This window comes from Astyanax mexicanus, chromosome 1 (assembly GCF_023375975.1).
Source record: "Astyanax mexicanus isolate ESR-SI-001 chromosome 1, AstMex3_surface, whole genome shotgun sequence".
NCBI classification, from domain to species: Eukaryota; Metazoa; Chordata; class Actinopteri; order Characiformes; family Acestrorhamphidae; genus Astyanax; species Astyanax mexicanus.
In genome coordinates, this window is record NC_064408.1 from 25,391,284 (window position 1) to 25,415,620 (window position 24,337).

The 24,337-nt window shown below is 35.2% G+C and overlaps 1 protein-coding gene across 5 annotated transcripts in view; it reads left to right on the plus strand.

Moving 5' to 3' along the window:
• Positions 1 to 19,182, plus strand: part of LOC107196798 (uncharacterized) — a 31,534-nt gene extending 12,352 nt beyond the window's left edge. The window contains exons 2-22 of one of the 5 annotated variants that reach the window (XM_049475283.1): positions 648 to 878; positions 3,492 to 3,679; positions 3,821 to 3,845; positions 7,451 to 7,693; positions 7,950 to 8,143; positions 8,873 to 8,900; positions 9,037 to 9,279; positions 10,231 to 10,421; positions 10,506 to 10,532; positions 10,632 to 10,656; positions 11,056 to 11,286; positions 13,341 to 13,534; positions 13,883 to 13,942; positions 14,030 to 14,062; positions 14,152 to 14,175; positions 14,379 to 14,409; positions 14,866 to 15,090; positions 15,260 to 15,453; positions 17,546 to 17,581; positions 17,713 to 17,752; positions 18,885 to 19,182. In XM_049475283.1, the coding sequence (XP_049331240.1) occupies positions 648 to 878; positions 3,492 to 3,679; positions 3,821 to 3,845; positions 7,451 to 7,693; positions 7,950 to 8,143; positions 8,873 to 8,900; positions 9,037 to 9,279; positions 10,231 to 10,421; positions 10,506 to 10,532; positions 10,632 to 10,656; positions 11,056 to 11,286; positions 13,341 to 13,534; positions 13,883 to 13,942; positions 14,030 to 14,062; positions 14,152 to 14,175; positions 14,379 to 14,409; positions 14,866 to 15,090; positions 15,260 to 15,453; positions 17,546 to 17,581; positions 17,713 to 17,752; positions 18,885 to 18,916 (2,495 nt within the window). In that variant the 3' untranslated portion in view covers positions 18,917 to 19,182. The remainder of the gene's footprint in view (positions 1 to 647; positions 879 to 3,491; positions 3,680 to 3,820; positions 3,846 to 7,450; positions 7,694 to 7,949; positions 8,144 to 8,872; positions 8,901 to 9,036; positions 9,280 to 10,230; positions 10,422 to 10,505; positions 10,533 to 10,631; positions 10,657 to 11,055; positions 11,287 to 13,340; positions 13,535 to 13,882; positions 13,943 to 14,029; positions 14,063 to 14,151; positions 14,176 to 14,378; positions 14,410 to 14,865; positions 15,091 to 15,259; positions 15,454 to 17,545; positions 17,582 to 17,712; positions 17,753 to 18,884) is intronic. The other 4 variants (XM_049475284.1, XM_049475289.1, XM_049475285.1 and 1 more) reach the window with 4 other exon arrangements.
• The last annotated feature ends 5,155 nt before the right edge of the window (positions 19,183 to 24,337 follow it).

The following is a 24,337-nucleotide window of genomic DNA, read 5'->3' on the forward strand; positions in this document are numbered from 1 at the left end:
TTTTAAAAAAATGTCAATTTATGAAGCCTTTTTCTGTAGTAATGCAGTGTTGGAACAGATCATGTTACTGTACCCTTTACTGCAGCATTTACACACTAACACACAGCACTTTCCCATTTCATCACTTTTAGAAACACTGATAATTCTGTAACTATTAAAAGTATAAATTTTTCTTTGGGGAAATTACATCTAAAGCCAGAGAGCGGTGAGTACTGTTTTTACGACCTCAAAGGATTCTTGGAAACTTGAAAAAGAAAACTGGTATAGGAAAGTAAGGTCTGGCTGACAAACGTGGCAACAGTGCTTTTAGCTCAGCTTAACATTCTCCTTAAATTCCTAACTAATTCAAGTCTTAGTTTCAGCTGTGAAAAGAAGATTTAGATGTCTGACAGGTGAAGTGCAGTAATAAAGTCATTCCTAAGATGAGAGGGAAAAAAAGCTTGTCTGGGCCATACAGCACTGCTACTTGACAACTTAAAAATAGGGCTGTTCTAAAACTTTTGACCGGTAGTTTACATTAAATAATGAGATACATTCTGTATTTTATTAGTGGAGACTTTTATAATACATGGCCAACTCAGACTCCAGGAGTAGCTCTGAATGATTGTCTTTTTTTATTTTTATTTTTACATGTGATTTAACTACAGGTCTGCAGTCTTCTCCATCTGACAAGACAGTTAAGGATTCCTGCAAATACCTCACTGTTTGCCTTGGACAGACATTAGCGTGTCACACAGACATACAGAATTATCTTTGTGAACGAAGACCTGAACTAGAGGAGGCGATAAATGATAAGGATTGTGATGTCTTTCTGGCTTTCTGTCATATTGATCCACAACTTAAAGAATCAATTGAAACTTTTCTTGGTAACCTACCAGGTAAGATGTGCATATACACTCCCCACTGCACTTCATTTCTATTATATAAGATACATACACTGCTTATGTAAAAAAATACATATCTTCTTCTTAACAATAAGCTTTTAATTTCGGGTATTTACATGTAAATAAAAGAATCAGTGTTGGGCAAAATGAATTACAGCAATCGGTTTACAAAAGGTTTATTGTATTAATTACAACAGTATTTTGTGATTAATGAGGATTTAGTAAATTAAATGGTGGTACCATCTTGTATTTTGGGAGGAATGCAAAAATAATGGTGTAGTGTGATTTAGGCCTGGCAGACTAGATCCTTTTTTTTTTTTATTACTGTTTTATAATATCTCAGGGTAGTTGTGATTTTGTTGAAATTAGAATATTTGAATGTGCTTTTAATACGTTACTGAGTATAACTGAAAGCCTTAATGGAGGTAATAAAGAGTAGTATAGCTATATGTTCTACCTTCAATAATTTGGAAACAGGAAATGTGCCATCAGCTGTGTGTCGGTGTGTGGGAGAGAGAAAGGGGAAATCCATATTTTATCATAAATAAAAAGTCACACTGTATTTATGTTGTTTAATAAAATGGCTAATATGTCACAAGACTCTGTAAAAAGAGGCAGGAACTTAGGGCAAACTTTGGTAACATGATTGATTTATATAAAAAATATATAAAAAATGTACTGATGAATTATATGCATTGACGTGTTAATATTGACAGGGGTAATATTTAGGTAAATTGTTAACACAATATTAAAAAATAACTAAATCTCTGTTGTCAAAAATGTAAATTTACTTATATATATTATTTATTTATTTATTTATTCATTAATGTAGTTAGGTTTAGCCAAACATGCTTACAGTTTTCAGATGCTATACAACACTAAAATAAACATAATTAAATGTAGTAGTCAGAAGAAGGAATGTGTTTTTTATAAACAGTGACACACTGTTTATTACAGCTTGAACCGTTACATGATTCAATCCACATCCTTCACCTTTTCTCCTCGTGTGCTTTCCATTTTTAAAAGAATGCCCTGTGTAAAGCCCAAGGGGCACTGACAGTTTAATATAGTCTATGACGAAGCGTAATTCCTGTCTAAAGTGCTGACACTTTATCATGTTATCAGATTGTTACTAAGACTAACTAGGTCATTGGTAAATGTCTACTGTACAATCAGAGTAGATGCATATGCAGTACAGGCCAAAAGTTTGGAAACACCTTCTCTTTTTCAATGCGTTTTCTTTATCTTCATGACTATTTACATTGTAGATTCTCACTGAAGGCATCAAAACTATAAAGGAACACATGTGGAGTTCTGTACTTAATAAAAAAATGTGAAATAACTGAAAACATGTTTTATATTTTAGCTTCTTCAAAATAGCCACCCTTTGCTCTAATTACTGCTTTGCACACTCTTGGCATTCTCTCAATGAGCTTCAAGATGTGGTCACCTGAAATGGTTTTCCAACAGTCTTGAAGGAGTTCCCAGAGGTTTTTAGCACTTTTTGGCCCCTTTGTCTTCACTCTATGGTCCAGCTCACCCCAAACCATCTGGATTGGGTTCAGGTCCAGTGACTGTGGAGAGCAGGTCATTTTTTGTTAAGTACATAAAACTCCACATGTGTTCATTCATAGTTTTGATGCCTTCAGTGAGAATCTACAATGTAAATAGTCATGAAAATAAAGAAAACGCATTGAATGAGAAGGTGTGTTCAAACTTTTGGCCTGTACTGTATATATATATATATATATATATATATATATATATATATATATATATATATATATATATATATATTACTTGTTCTCAACATTAACAGTGGTTTTAACAGAAATAAATGCATAAATAATTGACAAGATATTGGCCAATACAGTAATGTATGTGTTAGAAATAAAGTCACAGGTTTGTTTGTTGACGTCTATGTTGATATCTGTGTGAACTGCAGTCAGTGTATGGATTTGTTTAGTTCCACCAGCAGCTTAGGTAACTGATGTGTTGCATGTGAACTGTCTGCCTTTACTCTGCCATTTCTTGTGGAGGACACACCCACATTCCTCAAATTGCAAGCTATGGTTTGAACTCTGAATGGATGAACCAGACACTTGCAGATGTAAAACAACAGGTCATTTTTTAAAGTTTGAGTTTAATGGATTAGCTGGTCTACAGGCATGATCACCCTAACTGACCAGTTTCACCTAACTTGATCATGCTGGTTAAGCAGCAAAACCAACAAGTCCACTCTTGTCAGTGTGACTTGCACTCAATGCTCTAATATTAATCTAGAGAATTGTCTGTGATTTGGTGATGGCAAGCAGACGTCCATGATGTGATCTTTGATATCCTCTGCTCCTCTAAATGGTAGAAATAATGAAAAGAGTAGTCATTTGTAAAGACATACTTTGGATGTTTTTTTTAAAACAGTGAATTACAAGCAATAGAAGTTTATTACACTCTGAACTATTGTTCAATTGTATAATGTTCAAATCATCTCTTTTTTGAGTAATATTTAATTCCCTGTTCAAACATTTTCTGCTATTTGACATTACTTCACTGACTGAATGATGCAGTTCACACTAAGTCCTCTGAACTTAATTTTTTCTTCTACAGGATCCAAGCCTGTAGCTCTGGTGGTGCTTCATCAGACAGCAGAAAACATTGCTTCAGATTTCAGTGTAGATTTATCTAGAAGAAATATGGTTAAAGTTGTCTACCTGCTCCAGGAGAATGAAGAATTACAGCAGTATTCGCACAATAAGACCTCACTGAACGAAGTTGCAGATTGGCTCATTTCTGAGGTGAATTGTGATTCAGGGATTTACCAGTTCATTCAGTTTAAAAGAAGTTATATTTTGATATAATACAAAATATATGTTATAATAAATAATATAAAATATAATATATATTTTATATAAATATGTATATATATTTTTTTACAGGTGAGAAGAGAAAAATCAAGGAAACGTAAGTAAATAGTTTTAGTTTACAATACCAGTCAAAGGTTTGGACACATTCTCATTTAATGTTTTTTATTTTATATATTTTTTCCTACATTGTAAATGAACAATGCAGGTTATGAAGTAACACATAAGCAATCATGTAGTAAAAAGTAATAAACCAAACCAAACCAAATTACTCTGTGAAGCATTTAGGTGGGTAACTTGCTGTTTCTGAGGCTGATTAACATATCCTGTGCAACTTAGATAACTGGGGTAATACACATAGATAACTAGGTTTCTTGGGTTGATCCTGATGAGAGCCGATTTCATCATAACATTTTTGATGTTCTTTTTTGCAACTGCATTTGAGGATACTTGCAAAGTTCTTGATTTTTTTTACTTAGTTGAAAAGTTTTTACAATAGTATAGATTACAAGATTACTCAAACAGGGCTATTCACTGTATACTAACTCTACCAATTCACAACACAACTGATGCTCTCAAAGACATTAAAGGAGAACTCTGATGGACTTTGGGTGTATTAAAACAAGATAAAAAGTACTTGAATAGCCCTCTGTCAATATTAGAATCCAAAGAACCAACAACAAATTACATAAACATTGCTTAAAAATTTTACTATTTGTGCTTGTGCTCGACAGTTGACTTATTTGTCATTTAAAATGGTTATTCTTTGTAGTTTGGATGACTTTAGTATTAATCTACAATGCAAAACATTTTAAAATAATTTCTAAATAAAACTGAATTGAAAATGTGTCTAAGGTTTTGACTGATAGCAAATAGTGATGTCTTTGGTTTATTTTAATGTGTTTGCCAATAATTAACATTTATTTCTCCAGCTCCCCCTCCAACACCACCCAAAACACTGAACATTTTCAGTCATGTTACTGGAAACACAATGGGCTCTCATAAGCAGTTTGTAAGAACCCTCTGCAGTCGAAGAGCAGGAATACAGGAAGTGTCTACAGTGGAGGAGTGTGACGTCATTCTGTGTTTCTGTCCTGTTGTTTCTCGAGCTGGAACTGACATTGAAGCAGCACTGCAGAAACTTGACGATATTCCAGGTAATGAACATTCTGATACTGATTACTCCAATAACTTTATTTTCTTTAAAGTGGATGTCCGTACGTTTTGGGATTTGGGGGATGGTAAGTATGTAAAGACGCGTGATGTGGCCAGAATAATGCGACCGAAAAGCCCAGTTTTTTAGAATGATTATTTTAGGCTTAGCAGGGATGGAATATTCTGTCCTTTCTCCATTCAGAAATGCCTCTGCTTTCAGGTAAAAAACAAAATAATACAGATCGCCACTATAAAACAGAAATGTTATTTTTAGGACTATATATATTTTATTATTTTTTAGTACCTGATTATTTATTATTTTTGTTGGATATGAAGTTGTTTTATGATTTACTAAACTAATTTCCTTATTCTTTGTCAGTTACAAAGGATGTAGTTCTGGTGGTTCTCCATCACACATTTGACCCGGAGTGCACAGTTCCAGACAGCAGCAGATCTGTATCCAGAGAGAACACACTCACAGTGGACTGTCTGTTCTATGAAGATCGTGGAATACTGCACTGCAGACAGAATGAAGAAGCTTTTAGGACAGTTTTCAAGTTGATGGACACTAAGGTATCTATGCTTCATCAGTAAAATTTGTTTGATTTAAAAGTTATTCTTTCGTTTATAAACTACAAGTTTATTCAGATAATTATTTGGGATCAGATTTACTTACACCTTTGGGGTGATTGTGCATGTCAAATTTACCTAATGTGTATCAACATATGGTATCAACATATGCTAAAGGCATGACCTAACTGTCAAAATATTTTGGTTGACATTTGTATTTATTGTACAATTGCTAAATGGTTCAGTGTTTAAAAACTGTATTTTTGGGCCGCTGCACTTGTCTTATTGGTACTTTGTGTGGGATTTGGTACACAATGGGATTAACATGATCTTTTGTCCTCCCTTAAACAGGCCAGTACAAAGACAAGTGAAGAATCTTTCACTAAAACATTGCCGAACAAATGTGCGGAGGTAAATTCATTACAAATATGGTCTCTGCTGTAGACAACATTATGACTAATTATTCCTACTAAAATTTATTTTTCACTTGGTACAAAGGCATCTAAAGGACTGGGGAAAATGATGGACAAATTGAATAAGGTAACTGGTCATTTGAATCTCTTTAAAAAGTTAGTTTTAAGAGACTGCTGCAACTTTATATCTCAGTATTTCTGTTTTGATTTTACAGGTTACAGGTTTTTGTAAAGCTTTCTAATCTTATCTAGCACAGAAATCACTATGCTTACACTATGCATGGTCTATGCTGTGTTTATGCTTCAGTGTGTTTTTGAATTAATATCATAAATGACACTTGTCAATGTTTCTGTCCTGATGCTTCTATAATGATCTGTAATTTATTGTTGTGAGGTAATGTCTCCTTTTTTTCTCCTGAAGTTTACTTCATCAGAAGCTGTAAAACTTCCGAGTGAGTGATGTTCAATAAGTTAAATAAATAAACAGTTTGTTTCTGGTAAAAAAATTAATATAATTAATCATTACTCATTTAAGTTTTGTTCATTGTTTACTGAAAAATGTGTGGCTGACAGTTACAAACACTGTATTGTGAAGCAGAATAATCAGTAAAAAACAACTTTTACCATTATCATTACTTGTTGTTTACTGGTAGTTTTAGATATAACCATATACATATAAAATAACCATATACATGGCTGTATATATATAGTAGACTCCTGTGTCACATCAGCAACCCCTTAATTTCAATTTTTCCTCATCATAGACTATTTACTAAACCACTCTAAATGGAATTTTTCTTTCAAGCATTTCCTTAAGTTTGCATCTGTTTTTCTGAATAGTTGGACATAGGTGGCTGCTTTTATGTATTGTTTTATTTCACTGAATGCCTAATAGCTATTTTCTTTTTTTAGGTCTGCTTCAGATAAAAAACACTTTTAGACTCCACTTTTAGACTCTTTTGCCCCGTTTTCTGCGCTAGAAATACGCACCCTCTCCGCTTTTAGCCTCTTTTGCCCCGTTTTCTGCGCTAGAAATGCGCACCCTCTCCGCTTTTAGACTCTTTTGCCCCGTTTACTGCGCTAGAAATACGCACCCTCTCCGCTTTTAGACTCTTTTGCCCCGTTTTCTGCGCTAGAAATGCGCACCCTCTCTGCTTTTAGACTCTTTTGCCCCGTTTTTCTGCGCTAGAAATGCGCACTCTCTCCGCTTTTAGACTCTTTGCCCCATTTTTCTGCGCTAGAAATGCGCACCCTCTCCGCTTTTAGACTCTTTTGCCCCGTTTTTCTGCGCTAGAAATGCGCACTCTCTCCGACTCTTTGGCTCGTTTCTGACATCTAGCGTTCAAACTTTGAATCTCATATTATAAAAACCTGCTTAACAGTGGGCCAACTTTCATTTTATTTATAAAATACCTCGCGGGCCGCTCCAAAAAAGGAAACGGGCCGCAAATGGCCCGCGGGCCGTAGTTTGGACACCCCTGTATTAGATAGATGTAACTCCATGACCCCTAGTAGCAGCCCCGGTTTCATTTATTGCTCAGTTTCTTTTCACTTCATTTTACTGCAGATCCGGATCCCTGTACAACTGTAAAGTTGTTTAAACAACCTCTGCAGAAATACCTCATTATCAGACCTGGAAAAACATTAAGGTGTTATGAGAGCATAATGGAGTCCCTTCAAAAACAAAGACCTGAACTTCAGGAGGTGTTTACAGCAGAGGAGTGTGATGTCATTCTGGTATTCTGTCGTATTGACACACAAGGTGGATCTGACATTCACAAAACAATGAATTTACTTGCTAGACTACCAGGTAAAACATGCATTTACGCATCATTGTTACCTATTTCTTGTATGTAAATGACATACAGCTCATATGTGAAATCTACAGCACAAAACCAAACATGATCAAAGATGTCTCCTTTAATATAAAATAGTTGTAATAAAATGTTTGCGACAGAATACACTTATAAGGACCTTGTACTAATGCTAAATATTCATTCAGCATTACATTTATTTATTAAACAGTGTACTCCTCTGAACTTGTTCTGAAATGTCTTTTTCTATAGACTCTAAGCCTGTAGCTCTGGTGGTGCTTCACCAGACATCTGACCCAGAGCACGTGGTTCCAGATAGAAGTGGATTATTTACCAGAGAGGTTATGTTGGAAGTGGACTTTCTGTTCCATGAGAATGAAGAATTACTGCCGTGCACTAAGAACGAGTCCTCAATGAACAAAGTTGAACATTGGCTAATTTCTGGGGTGAGGTGTGATTCATGGTTACACCAGTTCACATATAAAGAAAGCGGAATTGGTTTTAGTAACAATATTGTGTATTGTGTCTTTACAGAAACCCAAAACAATAAACTAATCATAACATACACTTGTATTAAAGTACACTGCCTGGCAAAAAAAAAAAAGTTGCTACTAAAAAGAAGGTCACACATTCTAATATTTTGTTGGACCGCCTTTAACTTTGGTTGCAGCAATAAGCTTCTGGTTGTTTCGATAAGCTTTTGCAATGTCACAAGGTTTATTTCAATCCAGTGTTGCATTAATTTAAGCCTTCTCCAGCACATCCCAAAGATTCTTAAGGAAGTTAAGCTGGACAATCTATGTGTGAAAATAATGATCTCAGGCTCCAGCCCCATGAATCCTGACATCATCATCTTGGAATATTAGAAAGAAAAAAATCCATTGATGGAATAAGCTGGTCTATATTCAGTATATTCAGGTAGTCAGCTGACCTCATTCTTTCAGCACATACTGTTGCTGAACCTAGACCTGACCAACTGCAGCAACTCCACATCATTTACTTATTTAAAAAAAAATCCAGGTGGAGACTTTTTATATTGCCAGGCAGTGTATTAAGGTAATTGTGTTTAAAAACAAAATATATACCAGTCTACATTTGTTCCAAAATAATCAAGAGTTTTCATATTTAAGCTCGTTGATCAATTGTTTGTTCAAAATATCATATTTATGTTACAGATGAAAAAAAAGAAACCTGCAATTAAAAGTAAGTCAATGTGGTTACTGTTCTGTAACAAAAATAAACGTGTTTGATATTTTTAATGAAGACTTGTATTGGATAGATGCAACACAGACCACTAGGAGCAGCCCTGGTTCATGCTATACTTTTAATTTAACTACAGATGCAGATCCCTGCACAACTGTAAAGATGGTTAAACAACCTCTGCACAAATACCTCATTATCAGACCTGGAAAAACACTCAAGTGTCATGAGAACATAATGCAGTCCCTTCAAAAACAAAGACCTGAACTTCAGGAGGTGTTAATAGCAGAGGAGTGTGATGTAATTCTGGCTTTCTGCCATATTATACCACAAGGTGGAAATGACATTGAAATAACAATGAATTTACTCGCTAGCCTACCAGGTAAGACATGAAACTACACACACTATTGTTACCAATTTCTTCTGTGCAAGTTATACACTACTCATATTTGAAATCTACAGCCCCCAAAAAAATGCAAATCTAGAAATGCAGTGTTTCTTAAATTTACTTTGAGTTTTATTTTACTGCAGACAGTATGAAGCCAAGTTATTTCATGTACCTGCACAACTTTATTTCATTTTTAACTATACATCCATTCCTGCATTTGAGATTGTAGACAGCTACAGGAAATAATAACCCACTTCAGTAATTCTTTGGAAGTGTGCTTAACCCCCTTTGTGATCTGTGACTTTATTACACCCTGTGGATTAAAACTTAATTACGGATCTGTACATACAAGCAAAGCAATGCAAACTAGCTGAGTTGATCCTGAGTTTTGCCATTGGGGTGTTTTCCCACAAAATCTTACAGCACTTAATGCTTTCCTCTGCTGACAGTTTTATGGAGATGCAGATTTCATTTTCCAGCAGGACTTAGCAAACTGCCCACACTGCCAAAAGTACCAATTGGTCTTATATAATAAAATTTTCTAAGACACTGATTTTAGTGTTTTCATTAGCTGTAAGCCAAAATCATCAACAATTAAAAAAATAAATGCTTAAAATAGATCACTCTGTGTGTAATACATCTATATAATATATGAGTTTCACATTTTGAACTGAATCACTGAAATACAGTTACTTTTAAAAGATATTCAATTTTTTTGAGATGGCCCTGTACATATATCCATAAGTGTCTTTGCTATTTAAACAATGCAGGTGTAAGGCATGAAAATAGACTTGGTGCAGTGTAAGATAGCAATGAGCATTGCGACGTGCCTTATGCAGGTTGTAAGATATGGCCCTTCATGACCTTATATTAATGCTAAATGATGATTCAACATTATTGTTACTGATGTAACAGTGCTATCATCTGACATGTCTTTTTCTACAGACTCTAAGCCTGTAGTTCTGGTGGTGCTCCATCAGACGTATGACCCAGCGCACATTACAGATATCAGTGGAACTGTAACCAGAGGAAATATGGTTAAAGTGCACTTTCTCTTCCATGAGAATGAAGAATTACTGCAGTGCCCTCAAAATGAGTCCTCATTGCGTAAAATTGCACAACAGCTAATACCTAAGGTGAGGTATGATCCGTAAATCTGTCGGGTCACGTATAAAGAAAAGCTGAATTGATGGAACTAACAATGCTGTTTCTTTTTACAGGGATCAATGACACCAGACAACACAGCAGTAAGCTTTACATAACACAACACTTTTTAAAAAGTAAAGTTATAATTGTCTGAAAAATGAGTAAATGATATTGATAAGATTTCTGGTTCTTTTTTATAGGTCAGTAAAGAAATATCAACTCAATGTAAGTTATAGTAATTGATAAAGGTTCTTAGGCTATAACCATGATTTGCTTAATTTTATACAGTGACATGATGGATGTGTATTAAATATGAAAGTAAATGTATAAAACCCCCTTTTTTATTTCTGGTTTGGAGTTGTAGCTTTTATTTGTATTGTGCACTGACATTCATTACAGGCAGATTATTACATTACTTTTTCACCATTATTATGTAAAACGTATGATTTTTGGTGGTTTTGGCTCTTACGCGAGTTTGTCTACAATTAAATATTTTACACTAAACCACACTAAATTACATTTGTTTACATCTTAATATTTGATCCTACTGATTGAGAAAAATGTATATTTAATATTTAACAGGCAAAATGTTGTCTTGCAATAAATTAATGTTATTTTTTTCAGATCGTCCTCAGATGAAAAACATAAGTGTAAAAATGAAAGTTTTCTGTCGTGTTACTGGGAACACACTGGGCTCTCATAAGCAGTTTGTAGGAACCCTCTGCAGTCGAAGAGCAGGAATACAGGAAGTGTCTACAGTGGAGGAGTGCAACATCATTCTGTGTTTCTGTCCTGTTGTTTCTCAAGCTGGAACTGACATTGAAGCAGCACTGCAGAAACTTGACGATATTCCAGGTAATGAACATTCTGATACTGATTACTCCAATAACTTTATTTTCTTTAAAGTGGATGTCCGTACGTTTTGGGATTTGGGGGATGGTAAGTATGTAAAGACGCGTGATGTGGCCAGAATAATGCGACCGAAAAGCCCAGTTTTTTAGAATGATTATTTTAGGCTTAGCAGGGATGGAATATTCTGTCCTTTCTCCATTCAGAAATGCCTCTGCTTTCAGGTAAAAAACAAAATAATACAGATCGCCACTATAAAACAGAAATGTTATTTTTAGGACTATACAGTTGTGGTCAAAAGTTTACATACACTTGTAAAAAAACATAATGTTATGGCTGTCTTGAGTTTTCAATAAGTTCTACAACTCTTATTTTTCTGTGATAGAGTGATCGGAACACATACATGTTTGTCACAAAAAACAGTCATAAAATTTGGTTCTTTCATAAATTTATTATGGGTCTGCTGAAAATGTCACCAAATCTGCTGGGTCAAAAATATACATACAGCAACATTAGTATTTGGTTACATGTCCCTTGGCCATTTTCACGGCAACTAGGCGCTTTTGGTAGCCATCCACAAGCTCCTGGCAAGCTTCAGGTCGAATGTTTGACCACTCTTCTTGACAGAATTGGTGCAGTTCAGCTAAATGTGATGGTTTTCTTGCATGAACCCGTTTCTTTAGCACTGTCCACATGTTCTCAATGGGGTTTAAGTCAGGACTTTGGGAAGGCCATTCTAAAACCTTAATTCTAGCCTGGTTTAGCCATTCCTTTACCACTTTTGATGTGTGTTTTGGGTCATTGTCTTGTTGGAACACCCAACTGCGCCCAAGACCCAACCTTCGGGCTGATGGTTTTAAGTTTTCCTGCAGAATTTGGAGGTAATCCTCCTTCTTCATTATCCCATTTACTTTCTGCAAAGAACCAGTTCCACTGGCAGCAAAACATCCCCAGAGCATAATACTACCACCACCATGCTTGACAGTAAGCATGGTGTTCCTGGGATTAAAGGCCTCACCTTTTCTCCTCCAAACATATTGCTGGGTGTTGTGGCCAAACAGCTCAATTTTTGTTTCGTCTGACCAGAGAACTTTCCTCCAGAAGGTTTTATCTTTGTCCATGTGATCAGCAGCAAACTTCAGCCGAGTCTTAAGGTGCCTTTTCTGGAGCAAGGGCTTCTTTCTTGCACGGCAGCCTCTCAGTCCATGGCGATGTAAAACACGCTTGACTGTGGAGACTGACACCTGTGTTCCATCAGCTTCCAAATCCTTGCAGACCTGCTTCTTGGTGATTCTTGGTTGACTCTTGACCATCCTGACCAATCTCCTCTCGGCAGCATGTGATAGCTTGCGTTTTCTTCCTGATCGTGGCAGTGACACAACTGTTCCATGCACTTTATACTTGCGTATAATTGTCTGCACAGTTGCTCTTGGGACCTGTAGCTGCTTTGAAATGGCTCCAAGTGACTTCCCTGACTTGTTCAAGTCAATAATTCGCTTTTTCAGATCCACACTGAGTTCCTTTGACTTTCCCATTGTAGCTTTTGTAGCTGAGTCTAATCACTGGGTCAAATGAGCCCTATTTAAATGGGCTCATGAGAAGTCAACAGCTGTAGTCAATCAGAATCACTTACAAGAAGTGAAGAGGCCATGACATGAAGCTAATTTGATTGACACAACTCGCTACATCACCAAAATTGACAAATTTTGTTGCTGTATGTATATTTTTGACCCAGCAGATTTGGTGACATTTTCAGCAGACCCATAATAAATTTATGAAAGAACCAAATTTTATGACTGTTTTTTGTGACAAACATGTATGTGTTCCGATCACTCTATCACAGAAAAATAAGAGTTGTAGAACTTATTGAAAACTCAAGACAGCCATAACATTATGTTTTTTTACAAGTGTATGTAAACTTTTGACCACAACTGTATATATATTTTACAGTTTTTTTTAAACACGTGGTGGTCTACGTTTAGTACCTGATTATTTATTATTTTTGTTGGATATGAAGTTGTTTTATGATTTACTAAACTAATTTCCTTATTCTTTGTCAGTTACAAAGGATGTAGTTCTGGTGGTTCTCCATCACACATTTGACCCGGAGTTCACAGTTCCAGACAGCAGCAGATCTGTATCCAGAGAGAACACACTCACAGTGGACTGTCTGTTCTATGAAGATCGTGGAATACTGCACTGCAGACAGAATGAAGAAGCTTTTAGGACAGTTTTCAAGTTGATGGACACTAAGGTATCTATGCTTCATCAGTAAAATATGTTTGATTTAAAAGTTATTCTTTTGTTTATAAACTTCAAGTTTATTCAGATAATTATTTGGGATCAGATTTACTTACACCTTTGGGGTGATTGTGCATGTCAAATTTACCTAATGTGTATCAACATATGGTATCAACATATGCTAAAGGCATGACCTAACTGTCAAAATATTTTGGTTGACATTTGTATTTATTGTACAATTGCTAAATGGTTCAGTGTTTAAAAACTGTATTTTTGGGCCGCTGCACTTGTCTTATTGGTACTTTGTGTGGGATTTGGTACACAATGGGATTAACATGATCTTTTGTCCTCCCTTAAACAGGCCAGTACAAAGACAAGTGAAGAATCTTTCACTAAAACATTGCCGAACAAATGTGCGGAGGTAAATTCATTACAAATATGGTCTCTGCTGTAGACAACATTATGACTAATTATTCCTACTAAAATTTATTTTTCACTTGGTACAAAGGTATTTAAAGAAATAAAGGAGAAATGGAATGAGGTAACTGGTCATTTGAATCTCTTTATAAAGTTACTTTTAAAGACACTGCTGTGACTTTATATCTCAGTATCTCTGTTTTGATTTTACAGGTGACGTTCGCAAGACCAAATTTTGTAAGTTTTTGTAAAGCTTTCTAATCTTATCTAGCACAGAAATCAATATGCATACACTATGCAAGCACTGTGCTGTGGTTATGCTTCAGTGTGTTTTTGAATTAATATCATAAATGACACTTGTCAATGTTTCTGTCCTGATGCTTCTATAATAATCTGTAATTTATTGTTGTGAGGTAATGTCTCCTTTTTTTCTCCTGAAGTTTACTTCATCAGAAGCTGTAAAACTTCCGAGTGAGTGATGTTCAATCAGTTAAATAAATAAACAGTTTGTTTCTGGTAAAAAATTAATATAATTAATCATTACTCATTTAAGTTTTGTTCATTGTTTACTGAAAAATGTGTGGCTGACAGTTACAAACACTGTATTGTGAAGCAGAATAATCAGTAAAAAACAACTTTTACCATTATCATTACTTGTTGTTTACTGGTAGTTTTAGATATAACCATATACATATAAAATAACCATATACATGGCTGTATATATAGTAGACTCCTGTGTCACATCAGCACCACCTAATCTCTATTTTTCCTCATCATAGACTATGTACTAAACCACTCTAAATGGATTTTTTCTTTCAAGCATTTCCTTAAGTTTGCATCTGTTTTTCTGAATAGTTGGACATAGGTGGCTGCTTTTATGTATTGTTTTATTTCACTGAATGCCTAATGGCTATTTTCTTCTTTTAGGTCTGCTTCAGATAAAAAACAAAATCAAAGTTTTCAGTTTTGTTACTGGGAAAACACTGGACTCTCACAAGGAATTTGTGAAAACCCTTTGCAATCGAAGAGCAGGCCTGCGGGAGGTGTTTACAGTGGAGGAGTGTGACGTCATTCTGTGTTTCTGTCCCGTTGTTTCTCGAGCTGGAACTGACATTGAAGCAGCACTACAAAAACTTAATAATGTAACACAAGGTAACACATACTGATAGTAATATAATATAGTATTCTGAAGAGAATTAAATCACTAGTGCTACAAAACATTTCTGTGAAGTTATATATACAAAATAATGATATGGTAAATAAAAAAAATATATTTAAAAATCACATTTTCACAAAAATGGCTTTGCAACATGCTTTTCAGGTTCTCACCCTGTGGTTTTGGTGGTGCTCCATCACATGTTTGATGCAGAGAGCATCGTTCCTGACAGCAGCAAATCTGTAGCCAGGACAAGCACACTTGCAGTGGACTGTCTATTCTTTGAGGACAGAGGAATACTGAGTTGCAGTAAAAATGAGGAAGCTTACCGCAGAGTTTTAGCGTGGATTGAGTCTCAGGTATCTTGATTACTTTTTTCTGATCTTTTTGGCTTTTTTGGACATTTTTTAAATATGTGTGTAGCTTTTGTATTGTAGTTTGCATTATAAGGCTTCCATCTCTCCCATATGGGCAGTGAGTCTCACATAGCTGGCTCTAATCTCCCATTCTCATGTTTCTCACACATTTTAATTACTTCTCTTTCCCCATAGCTCAGAATTACAGTAAATAAACACACTGAACTGGAAGCAGTGCCTTTAGAAGGAGTTAAACTTAGCCAGCCAACTGCACAATAAATAACCTTCACCACCAGGGGTAATGTGCTTATAAGTACATAATTAATAGTAGAACATGACTTTTTATTATGTCTCCCCATTTCTCTACCCCTACCAATAAACTGGTCTACTCATCCCCACACCCCTACCAATGAACCAGTCCTGCCTACTCATCATATACATCCAAACATTGAACCAATAAACCAATTAACCCACCCTTTCAACTTATCCCCACATCCCTACCAATGAACCAGTCCTGCCTACTCATCATATACATCCAAACATTGAACCAATAAACCAATTAACCCACCCTTTCAACTTATCCCCACATCCCTACCAATGAACCAGCCCTGTCTGCTCATCCCTATACCCTAACCGATAAACAAGTCCTGTCTCCCCATCACCATACATCTACTAATGAACTGTCCCTGTCTGTACATCCTGATACCCCAACCAATGAACCAGTCCTGTCTGCTCATGCTCATAACCCCAACCAATAAATCTGCCCTGTCTCCCTATCCCCATACATCTACCAAAGAATCAATGAACCCGCCCTGTCTATCCATTCCCATACATCTAACGAAGAACCAAAAAAACAATGAACTAGCCCTGTCTATCCATCCCCATACATCTACCAAAAAAACAATAGACCAATGAACCAGCCCTGTCTATCCATCCCCATACATCTACCAAAGAACCAGTAAACCAATGAACTAGCCCTGTCTCTCCATCCCCATACATCTACCAAAAAACAATAAACCAATGAACCAGCCCTGTCTATCCATCCACATACATCTACCAAAGAAGCAAACAAACCAATGAACCAGCCCTGTCTCTCCATCCATATACATCTACCAAAGAACCAATAAACCAATGAACCAGCCCTGTCTCTCCATCCCCACACATCTACCAAAGAACCAGTAAACCAATGAACTAGCCCTGTCTTTCCATCCCTATACATCTACCAAAAAAACAATAAACCAATGAACCAGCCCTGTCTATCCATCCACATACATCTACCAAAGAACCAATAAACCAGTAAACCAGCCTTATCTATCCATCCCCATACATCTACCAAAGAAGCAAACAAACCAATGAACCAGCCCTGTCTCTCCATCCCTATACACCTACCAAAGAACCAATAAACCAATGAACCAGCCCTGTCTATCCATCCCCATACATCTACCAAAGAACCAATAAACCAATGAACTAGCCCTGTCTATCCATCCCCATACATCTACCAAAGAACCAATAAACCAGTGAACCAGCCCTGTCTCTCCATCCACATACCATTGAACCAGTTATGCAGTCCTATCTAGTCAACTTCACATCACTACCACTAATTCAGGGAATGGGAATGGGGAGACCAGGCTGGTTCATTGGAAGGGGTGGAAAGATGGGGACACATGTCACTACCAATTAACCACCTCTGTCTACTTACTCCCATAACACTACCAAAAAACCATCCCTGCCTACTTATCTCCAAAATCCTACCAGTAAACCATTTATGTCCATTCATCCCCATACTCATTTACCACTGTTACTTTGGTTAACTTGTTAAGCCATAGTATGTTTAGTATGTTTTCTTATTGAATATGGAACATTTATGTCAATATTGTTTTGCCTATACCACCCACTGCTAATTTATATATTTTGCCTGATTTAGAAAAATTTAATTGCTTATTCTCCTCCTCTTGGATTCTACACAGGCTAATTCAAAGACAGCTAAAGGAGCTGATTACTCTGTAGAAAATGTCTGATGTGACTGTAGGTGACTATAACTGTGGGAATTTGGGAATGTCAAAGGTTGTGAATAATCATAATTTTTTTTGTTCAGTCAAACAAGGTATCAAGTTCTGCAAAACACCCTGAGGTAAGTTTCAGTACAAACACTACTGTTATCATTAATGCTTGTTTCTGTTTTGAAAATTCTAAATAAGTTCATTAAAACCATTTGAATGTCTTATTTGTCCTCAATTCATACATTCTCACTGTTTGTTATAGGATGACACACAACTGAAGAGGTTTAAGAATGACTCCTATAGTGAGTACAAGATAATTTATTTTACCAACCTGATTATTACACTTAAAAACTAGAATACACACAGCTTAGTGTACTATGAAAGTGAACATGTTTTGAACCTCTCAGAAAAAAAACATCTAAATATTTATATAAAAACAATTGCAATAGTTTTAAATTGTTTATTATAGAAATCAGGTGCCTTACCATGTGGGTACCATGATAAAATATTTTAGATAGCATGTACGATATTTAGGTTTTCACTGGGGTATAATTACTGAAGTAGATGTGTGTTGTATAGGGATGTATGTTCCAGGTTTTGTTGGGCTTATTTTAGGTCTGTATCAGCATTGATGAGTACATAGCTTTGTTTTGGTGGTGCTTTATAAGATGATTGACCTCAACAAAAATAATACCAGGCGGTGGATGGCAGATCTACAACCAGAAAGAATACAATCATAGTGCACTGTCTGTTCCTGAAAGACACTGATCTGCTCAAATGCTCAAAGAATTCTGAAGCTTTCAGTAGAATTTCATACTGTCTGAAAACAAAGATGTTTGTTCTTTTTTAAATTGCAGCACATTTCTTTCTCTTTGATTGATGTTTTCATACCTTAATATTTTCACTTTCCCAAAACAAACTATTAGTATCAGTATCAGTAAAGACTCTAGCATTACTGTGAGCTGACTGGTTGGTGAGCTGATGCTCCTCTCTAGACAAATCCTAAAGATATGATGGTTTTTGTACTTGTAATACTTTACATAAAAAGCTCAGAATTACAGTTTCACATTTTAATGTAATATGTGTAATTTAAGTTCAAATTAAATACTGTATAACGTGGCAGTATTTGTGTCGTAGCTGCCATATTGTTTTGAAAATGTATGTTACAATGTCTGAAATGGAATTGAACAGTGGCTGTCTGACTCACCTATAAGCAAAATATAACATTTAAAAATAGATATAGGTTCACAATGTCTACATACAGTAATTTAGTGAGACCATAATTTATAAAAATGTTTTCAATTTCCTATACTCCTATTCCTATACTTATAATGACAGTGAAGAGATACAATAGATATTACTTGATTTCTAATGAATGAATGGACTGTGCTGTACAGTTCCATTGTCACATCTCCTTTGTTCTCTTTGTTAAAGGGGAAGAAGGAGGTGCATGTGGACAAATGTGAACAAGCAGAAGCACATGTCGTTTCACGTACCAAGTGCTGAACTATGAAGAACCTCTGAAGAGGAGCCACAAATTTAGCCACTAACACTTATAATAATATAATTATGTTTGTGTTATAAGCCAATATGCCTTTTGTCTGATGTACTGTGATTAAGTGCTCATCATAAAGTTGTATGTGGTTATCTAGTAAATATGACTGTTGAAATATACACATTACATATAGAAATTGTAAATAATGAGATCCAGAAAATGTTTATCTTCCTTTTTACATTTTTCATTCTGCAGGTTTACTGATTTAATTGGAAGAAAATGTGAGGGTTTGTGTGGTATATATATATATATATTGCATTTTATCTCATATAACTTATACAATATACACAATCCAGTGTAACATGTAGAAATACACCTTTTTACAGCACTCCATTCATGTTTGTTAAGTAATTTAATCAAAATTTTATGATAAATGGATCAATAGAAATGGTCAAAAAATATTATTAGATTTATTAATTTTTTTTTGTGTGATGATAATAATGAACTCACAATAAAATCAACCCGTCATGTTTTGATTTCTAATTGGTGAAACTTTTTTCATGAGAAGTAACTGTCTAGGTCTATGGACACCCCCCAACCCCCCCAACCACACACACACATACATTATTGCAGTATTTTTTCTGTTTTGTTCACATTTTCTACAGTATTCTCTGGATTTGGCTAATCATGTCGCATGTTTGATATTTTATGCCTGTAGCTGTTTTTATTTAATATATTAGCATGAGATTGACTAATAATATGAGAATGGGCACAGGCTACTTTTACATTAAAGTGTCCCTGTGTGTTAAGTTTGCTATTAATGCTGAGTGTGTATAATGTTCATTGTATTTTAAAGTGAGTGTGCTTGAAACATGCAAATCATCATTAGTATTGGAAATTTGTTGTAAACTTCACTGAGTTCCATTCTGCAGTAACTAATGTTTTAATTTTGTAAGTGTAGTGAATGCTCTCCTTCTACAGGGCAAGAGTTCTTCTCAGGATTTTGAAGTTTAATCTTGATTATCCATCATCAGATAGGGCTTCTTGATTCTTCGTAATTCTTCTTTTCACTAAATATTACTTCATCCTTCTGTTCTTCTATTATTCACTTGTGTATTCACTTACTATATTCAATTTCAGAAATAATTTATGTGTATGATGTAACTATACAATCTAGTATTAAAAGGATGTAAGTATTAAAAATGTTAAAAATGTGTCAACGTCTACGATTTATGTGCCAGTCCTTTTGTGGGAGTTTATCTGTAAAAAATATTTGTGAATGATGGCCAGAATGTTTATGTTTAAGAGGAGTGTTGCTCCGAAAAAGACGTCCAGGTTACTCTGGTCTACTGGAAAAATCATGATCATCACCATATCCTATTTTCTATATAGTTATTTCTTATACCACAGTATACCAGTATACCAAACTCTCCATGTATTAGTATGCCACATACAGGTAAACAGCAACAATGCAGCGCTTACAAGCCAAACAGCTCAGCTACAAACAGAGCAGCAATGGAACTATTTTAACTAAGTGTTTAAGTGTTTAAAACCAAACATCGCATTTTACTTATTAGATACATAATGCAGCACACAGTTGGAAGCTCTATTATTTTCTATTTTTATTTTATTAACTTATTTAATTTAATGGCCCAAAAGACAGAAGAGATGAAAGAGCTGAGTTGGGTTTTTAAGTAGTTGGCTCCTCCTTGTGGGCTCAGAGAGAAAAACAAGCTATGCCATGTAAATACAGTAAGAGTCGGATTAAAGAGAGCCTGCCTCTTCTTATGTCCAGTGAGTCATCAGTGAATGGAGCTAAACGGTTAAAAACTTAAAAATACTTAAAACTATGTATCTGGTATATTCCTTTAAATTTAGAATGTATAATAAAGTATCATACCTTAATATTTTCACTTTTCCAAAACAAACTATTTTCGGTCAGTAAAGACTCTAGCATTACTGTGAGCTAACTGGTTGGTGAGCTGATGCTCCTCTCTAGACAAATCCTAAAGATATGATGGTTTTTGTACTTGTAATACTTTACATAAAAAGCTCAGAATTACAGTTTCACATTTTAATGTAATATGTGTAATTTAAGTTCAAATTAATACTGTATAACGTGACAGTAATTGTGTCAGTATTGTTTTGAAAATGTATGTTACAATGTCTGAAATGGAGTTGAACAGTAGCTGTCTAACTCACCTAAAAGCAAAATATAACATTTTAAAAATAGATATAGGTTCACAATGTCTACATACAGTAATAGTGAGATCATAATTACTGTATGAACAGATATAGTCAAGTTAACCCTATGTGGCATGAATTTTATTTTAAGTGGAGAAAAAACAAGCACTGCTTAACAAGAGGCCTAACTGCATAATGTTGTCTTGGCGCAACAAATGAAAAACACTGTTTAAATAAGTAAATAAAAACAAAAAAATGTAATTTAAAACCTTTATATATTTCACTGCACAATGTTACACATATACATATTTTATTATTTTAGCTTAAACGTATCCAAATATAGACATGTTATAACATTATATTAATTTTATTATTTCTGGTATTGCATCCTATGTGGTTTGGTTGCTAAAAACAACCCCCCTCCACTTAGATTTAGTATTTATGAATAACATAATTAAATTAAAGAAAGACTGTCTAATCACCAAAAGAAAGCAGTTTGTTGCCTGAGGGCAACACCATGCCATAGAGGGTTAGACTAGATACATAATGCACCATAAAGCTAAAAAGGCCTATTATTTAATATTCTTTTAACTTAATGGGATTTAATGGTCTAAAAGACTCTTCTGTCTGATAAATAAGAGCAGAACTGGCTTCGTAAGTAGTAAAATAAAAAAGCCTCCCCTTTAAAAATGATGAGTTTCTTTGATTTTACCAAATTGAAAACCTCTGGAATTCCTCTGGAATATAAGCCATCAAATCAAACTGAACTGCTTGAATTTTTGCACCAGGAGTGGCACCATAAAGTTATCCAAAAACAGTGTGTAAGACTGGTGGAGGAGAACATGTCAAGATGCAGAAAAACTGTGAAACCACGGATATTCCACCAAATATTGATTTCTGAACTTGTTTTATCTGCGTTATTTGAGGTCTGAAAGCTAAGCATTTTCTTTTCAAATAAATGTTCCAAATTACAATCTTTTTATTTGGGATTTGGAAGAAGTGTTGTCCGTAGTTTATAGAATAAAATAACAACGTTCATTTTACGCAAACATATACCTATAAATAGCTGTGAGCGCAGACAGGACGTTCCATGTGTTCATTGGTGCCTCAGTGTCACGTGGTCTCGGAAGAGCCGCAGTTTATTATGAGAAAATAAAAGTGAAAGCAATTATCTGTATCATTTTGAGAATTTATATAACCTGGACACGGAAAGAGCAGGTCAGTAAACAAACACATATTTATATTATATGACATTAATTCCAATGTTATGATCTTGCTATGTATGAAAATAATTCATATTCATTCATGTGTGCTTCCTTTTTACTTGTCTGGTAAACCTGTTTAGCGACTGTTTTAACAACCGGGTATCCAGCATAAATGTTTCTTGTTCTTTCCTGTTTCTTTATTTACATGACAAAGAACATATCTTTAAATTCACTCTGATTTTGTATGTTGTCTGATTAAATTACATTTCTCAGGTAAAAAGGAATAAAATATAACATTTTTATATTAATATTTTCTGTAAAATCACAGACATACACATACCGTATTCACGCCCAGTGTATTATACATGTCACTGTATAGTTTTAATTATTAATTACTGTGTTTATCTAACAGAATATTAATCTCTCCCCCTGCTTAAACCCTGTTCACATATCAGAATGACTGTCTGAAATTCTAGATTTTGTATTGAACGTACAAAAAAGGACAGTGTTAAGAAAAACACGTCTGTTTTTTATCCCCAGACATTTCCTCCTGTTGTGATGTAAAATGCCTCAGGTGTTGTGCTGAATTCCGCCTCCTGTTCGCGTGCTCGCGCGTGACGCTGCAGTTTGCGCTCTAAAGATTTACTTGCAGTTCTTGTTTTTCTATTTATAAGCACTACATTTTCCTTTACAACAAACAAAAAACAGATAATCGCCCACAGTGTCAGCTGTCTTTAATTTAATGACTTGTAGAGTGTTTAAGTTGATTTTTGGTATGTTTCAGTGTGTCGGTTTAGTCAAGATTTCGTCACTGTCCAGTACAAAAACCTTAAAAATGTAATTTACAGGAGAGAGATTAAACCTATTTAACTCTCAATGGAAATCAATATAAAAAGAGTTTATTTCGTTTATTTTAAAGAATATTATTGGTCCATTCATCAAGAAATTTCTTTTGAGGATTTTGAGGCATAGTATGTTGCTTTTTTACTGATACCTTTTACAGTGGGATATGGGTGGGAGATAATCAGTAAAAATACATATCAAATAGACATATCACCAAAATAAATGTGACGTGTAAGCCTATAATTAGTTTTAACCTAGATAAAAAAGATAATGGGGAGTAGAGGAGGGACACCCTGAAGCAACACTGTGTTTCGTTTTGGGTAAAAAAAAAAATACCATGTGATGAGCACCACATTTCAGCAGGAAAAACACTGTTCACTGGACTACAAAGTATTTGGTGCTCACCACATAGTATCTGGTAAACACCATTTTATCTTCTCAAAAATTACACCATACATCTTTTGGTAGGCCTAAAAAAAACAGCATTGACAAAATTCTACACATCCAACTATCTCCTCTATAGAACTAACTAATAATATGCGCACATGCGTCCGTAATAATATACAACACATACCCCCTTTGTACTCTGATATAAAGAGGGAGGGGTATATTTTTATACCGCCACAGGTGACAACCAACCATCTGTGTCTCAGCGCTATCAGAGGCACATTGCTCAGTCCATTCTCCCTTCTGCCCCACCCCTAAACCCATACATCACCCAGTGCTCCTCCTAACTAATCCTGTGTTTGGCAATGTTTGCAAAGCTCCAAAATTGTAATGGTGATCTCAGTCACAGAAACAGTAACAGTACGTCAGTATAGGAACAGTAAAATCACTTGTAAGACATGTATGGTCCTTTTTAAGCTATATTTCAGGAGAAACTGAGAGGTGTTATCCTATTGTTTATTTCTAATACAGAGTGCTGAGTGTGCCAAACAGACGTGTACAAGAGGGAAAGAAGAGCTCAGTCAAGGCTATGGCTCGAAGTGGTGAGTAAACTAAAATACTGGATGGGAACGAGTTAACACTAACATTCTCATAAAGTCAGTGGCCGACTCAGACAGACTAATTATCAGAGGTTTATCTGAGGCGTGATTATTGCTGGTTGAAGGGCAGGTGTGGAAAAATAAACAAAAAACAAATAAACCTAGTTCACAATA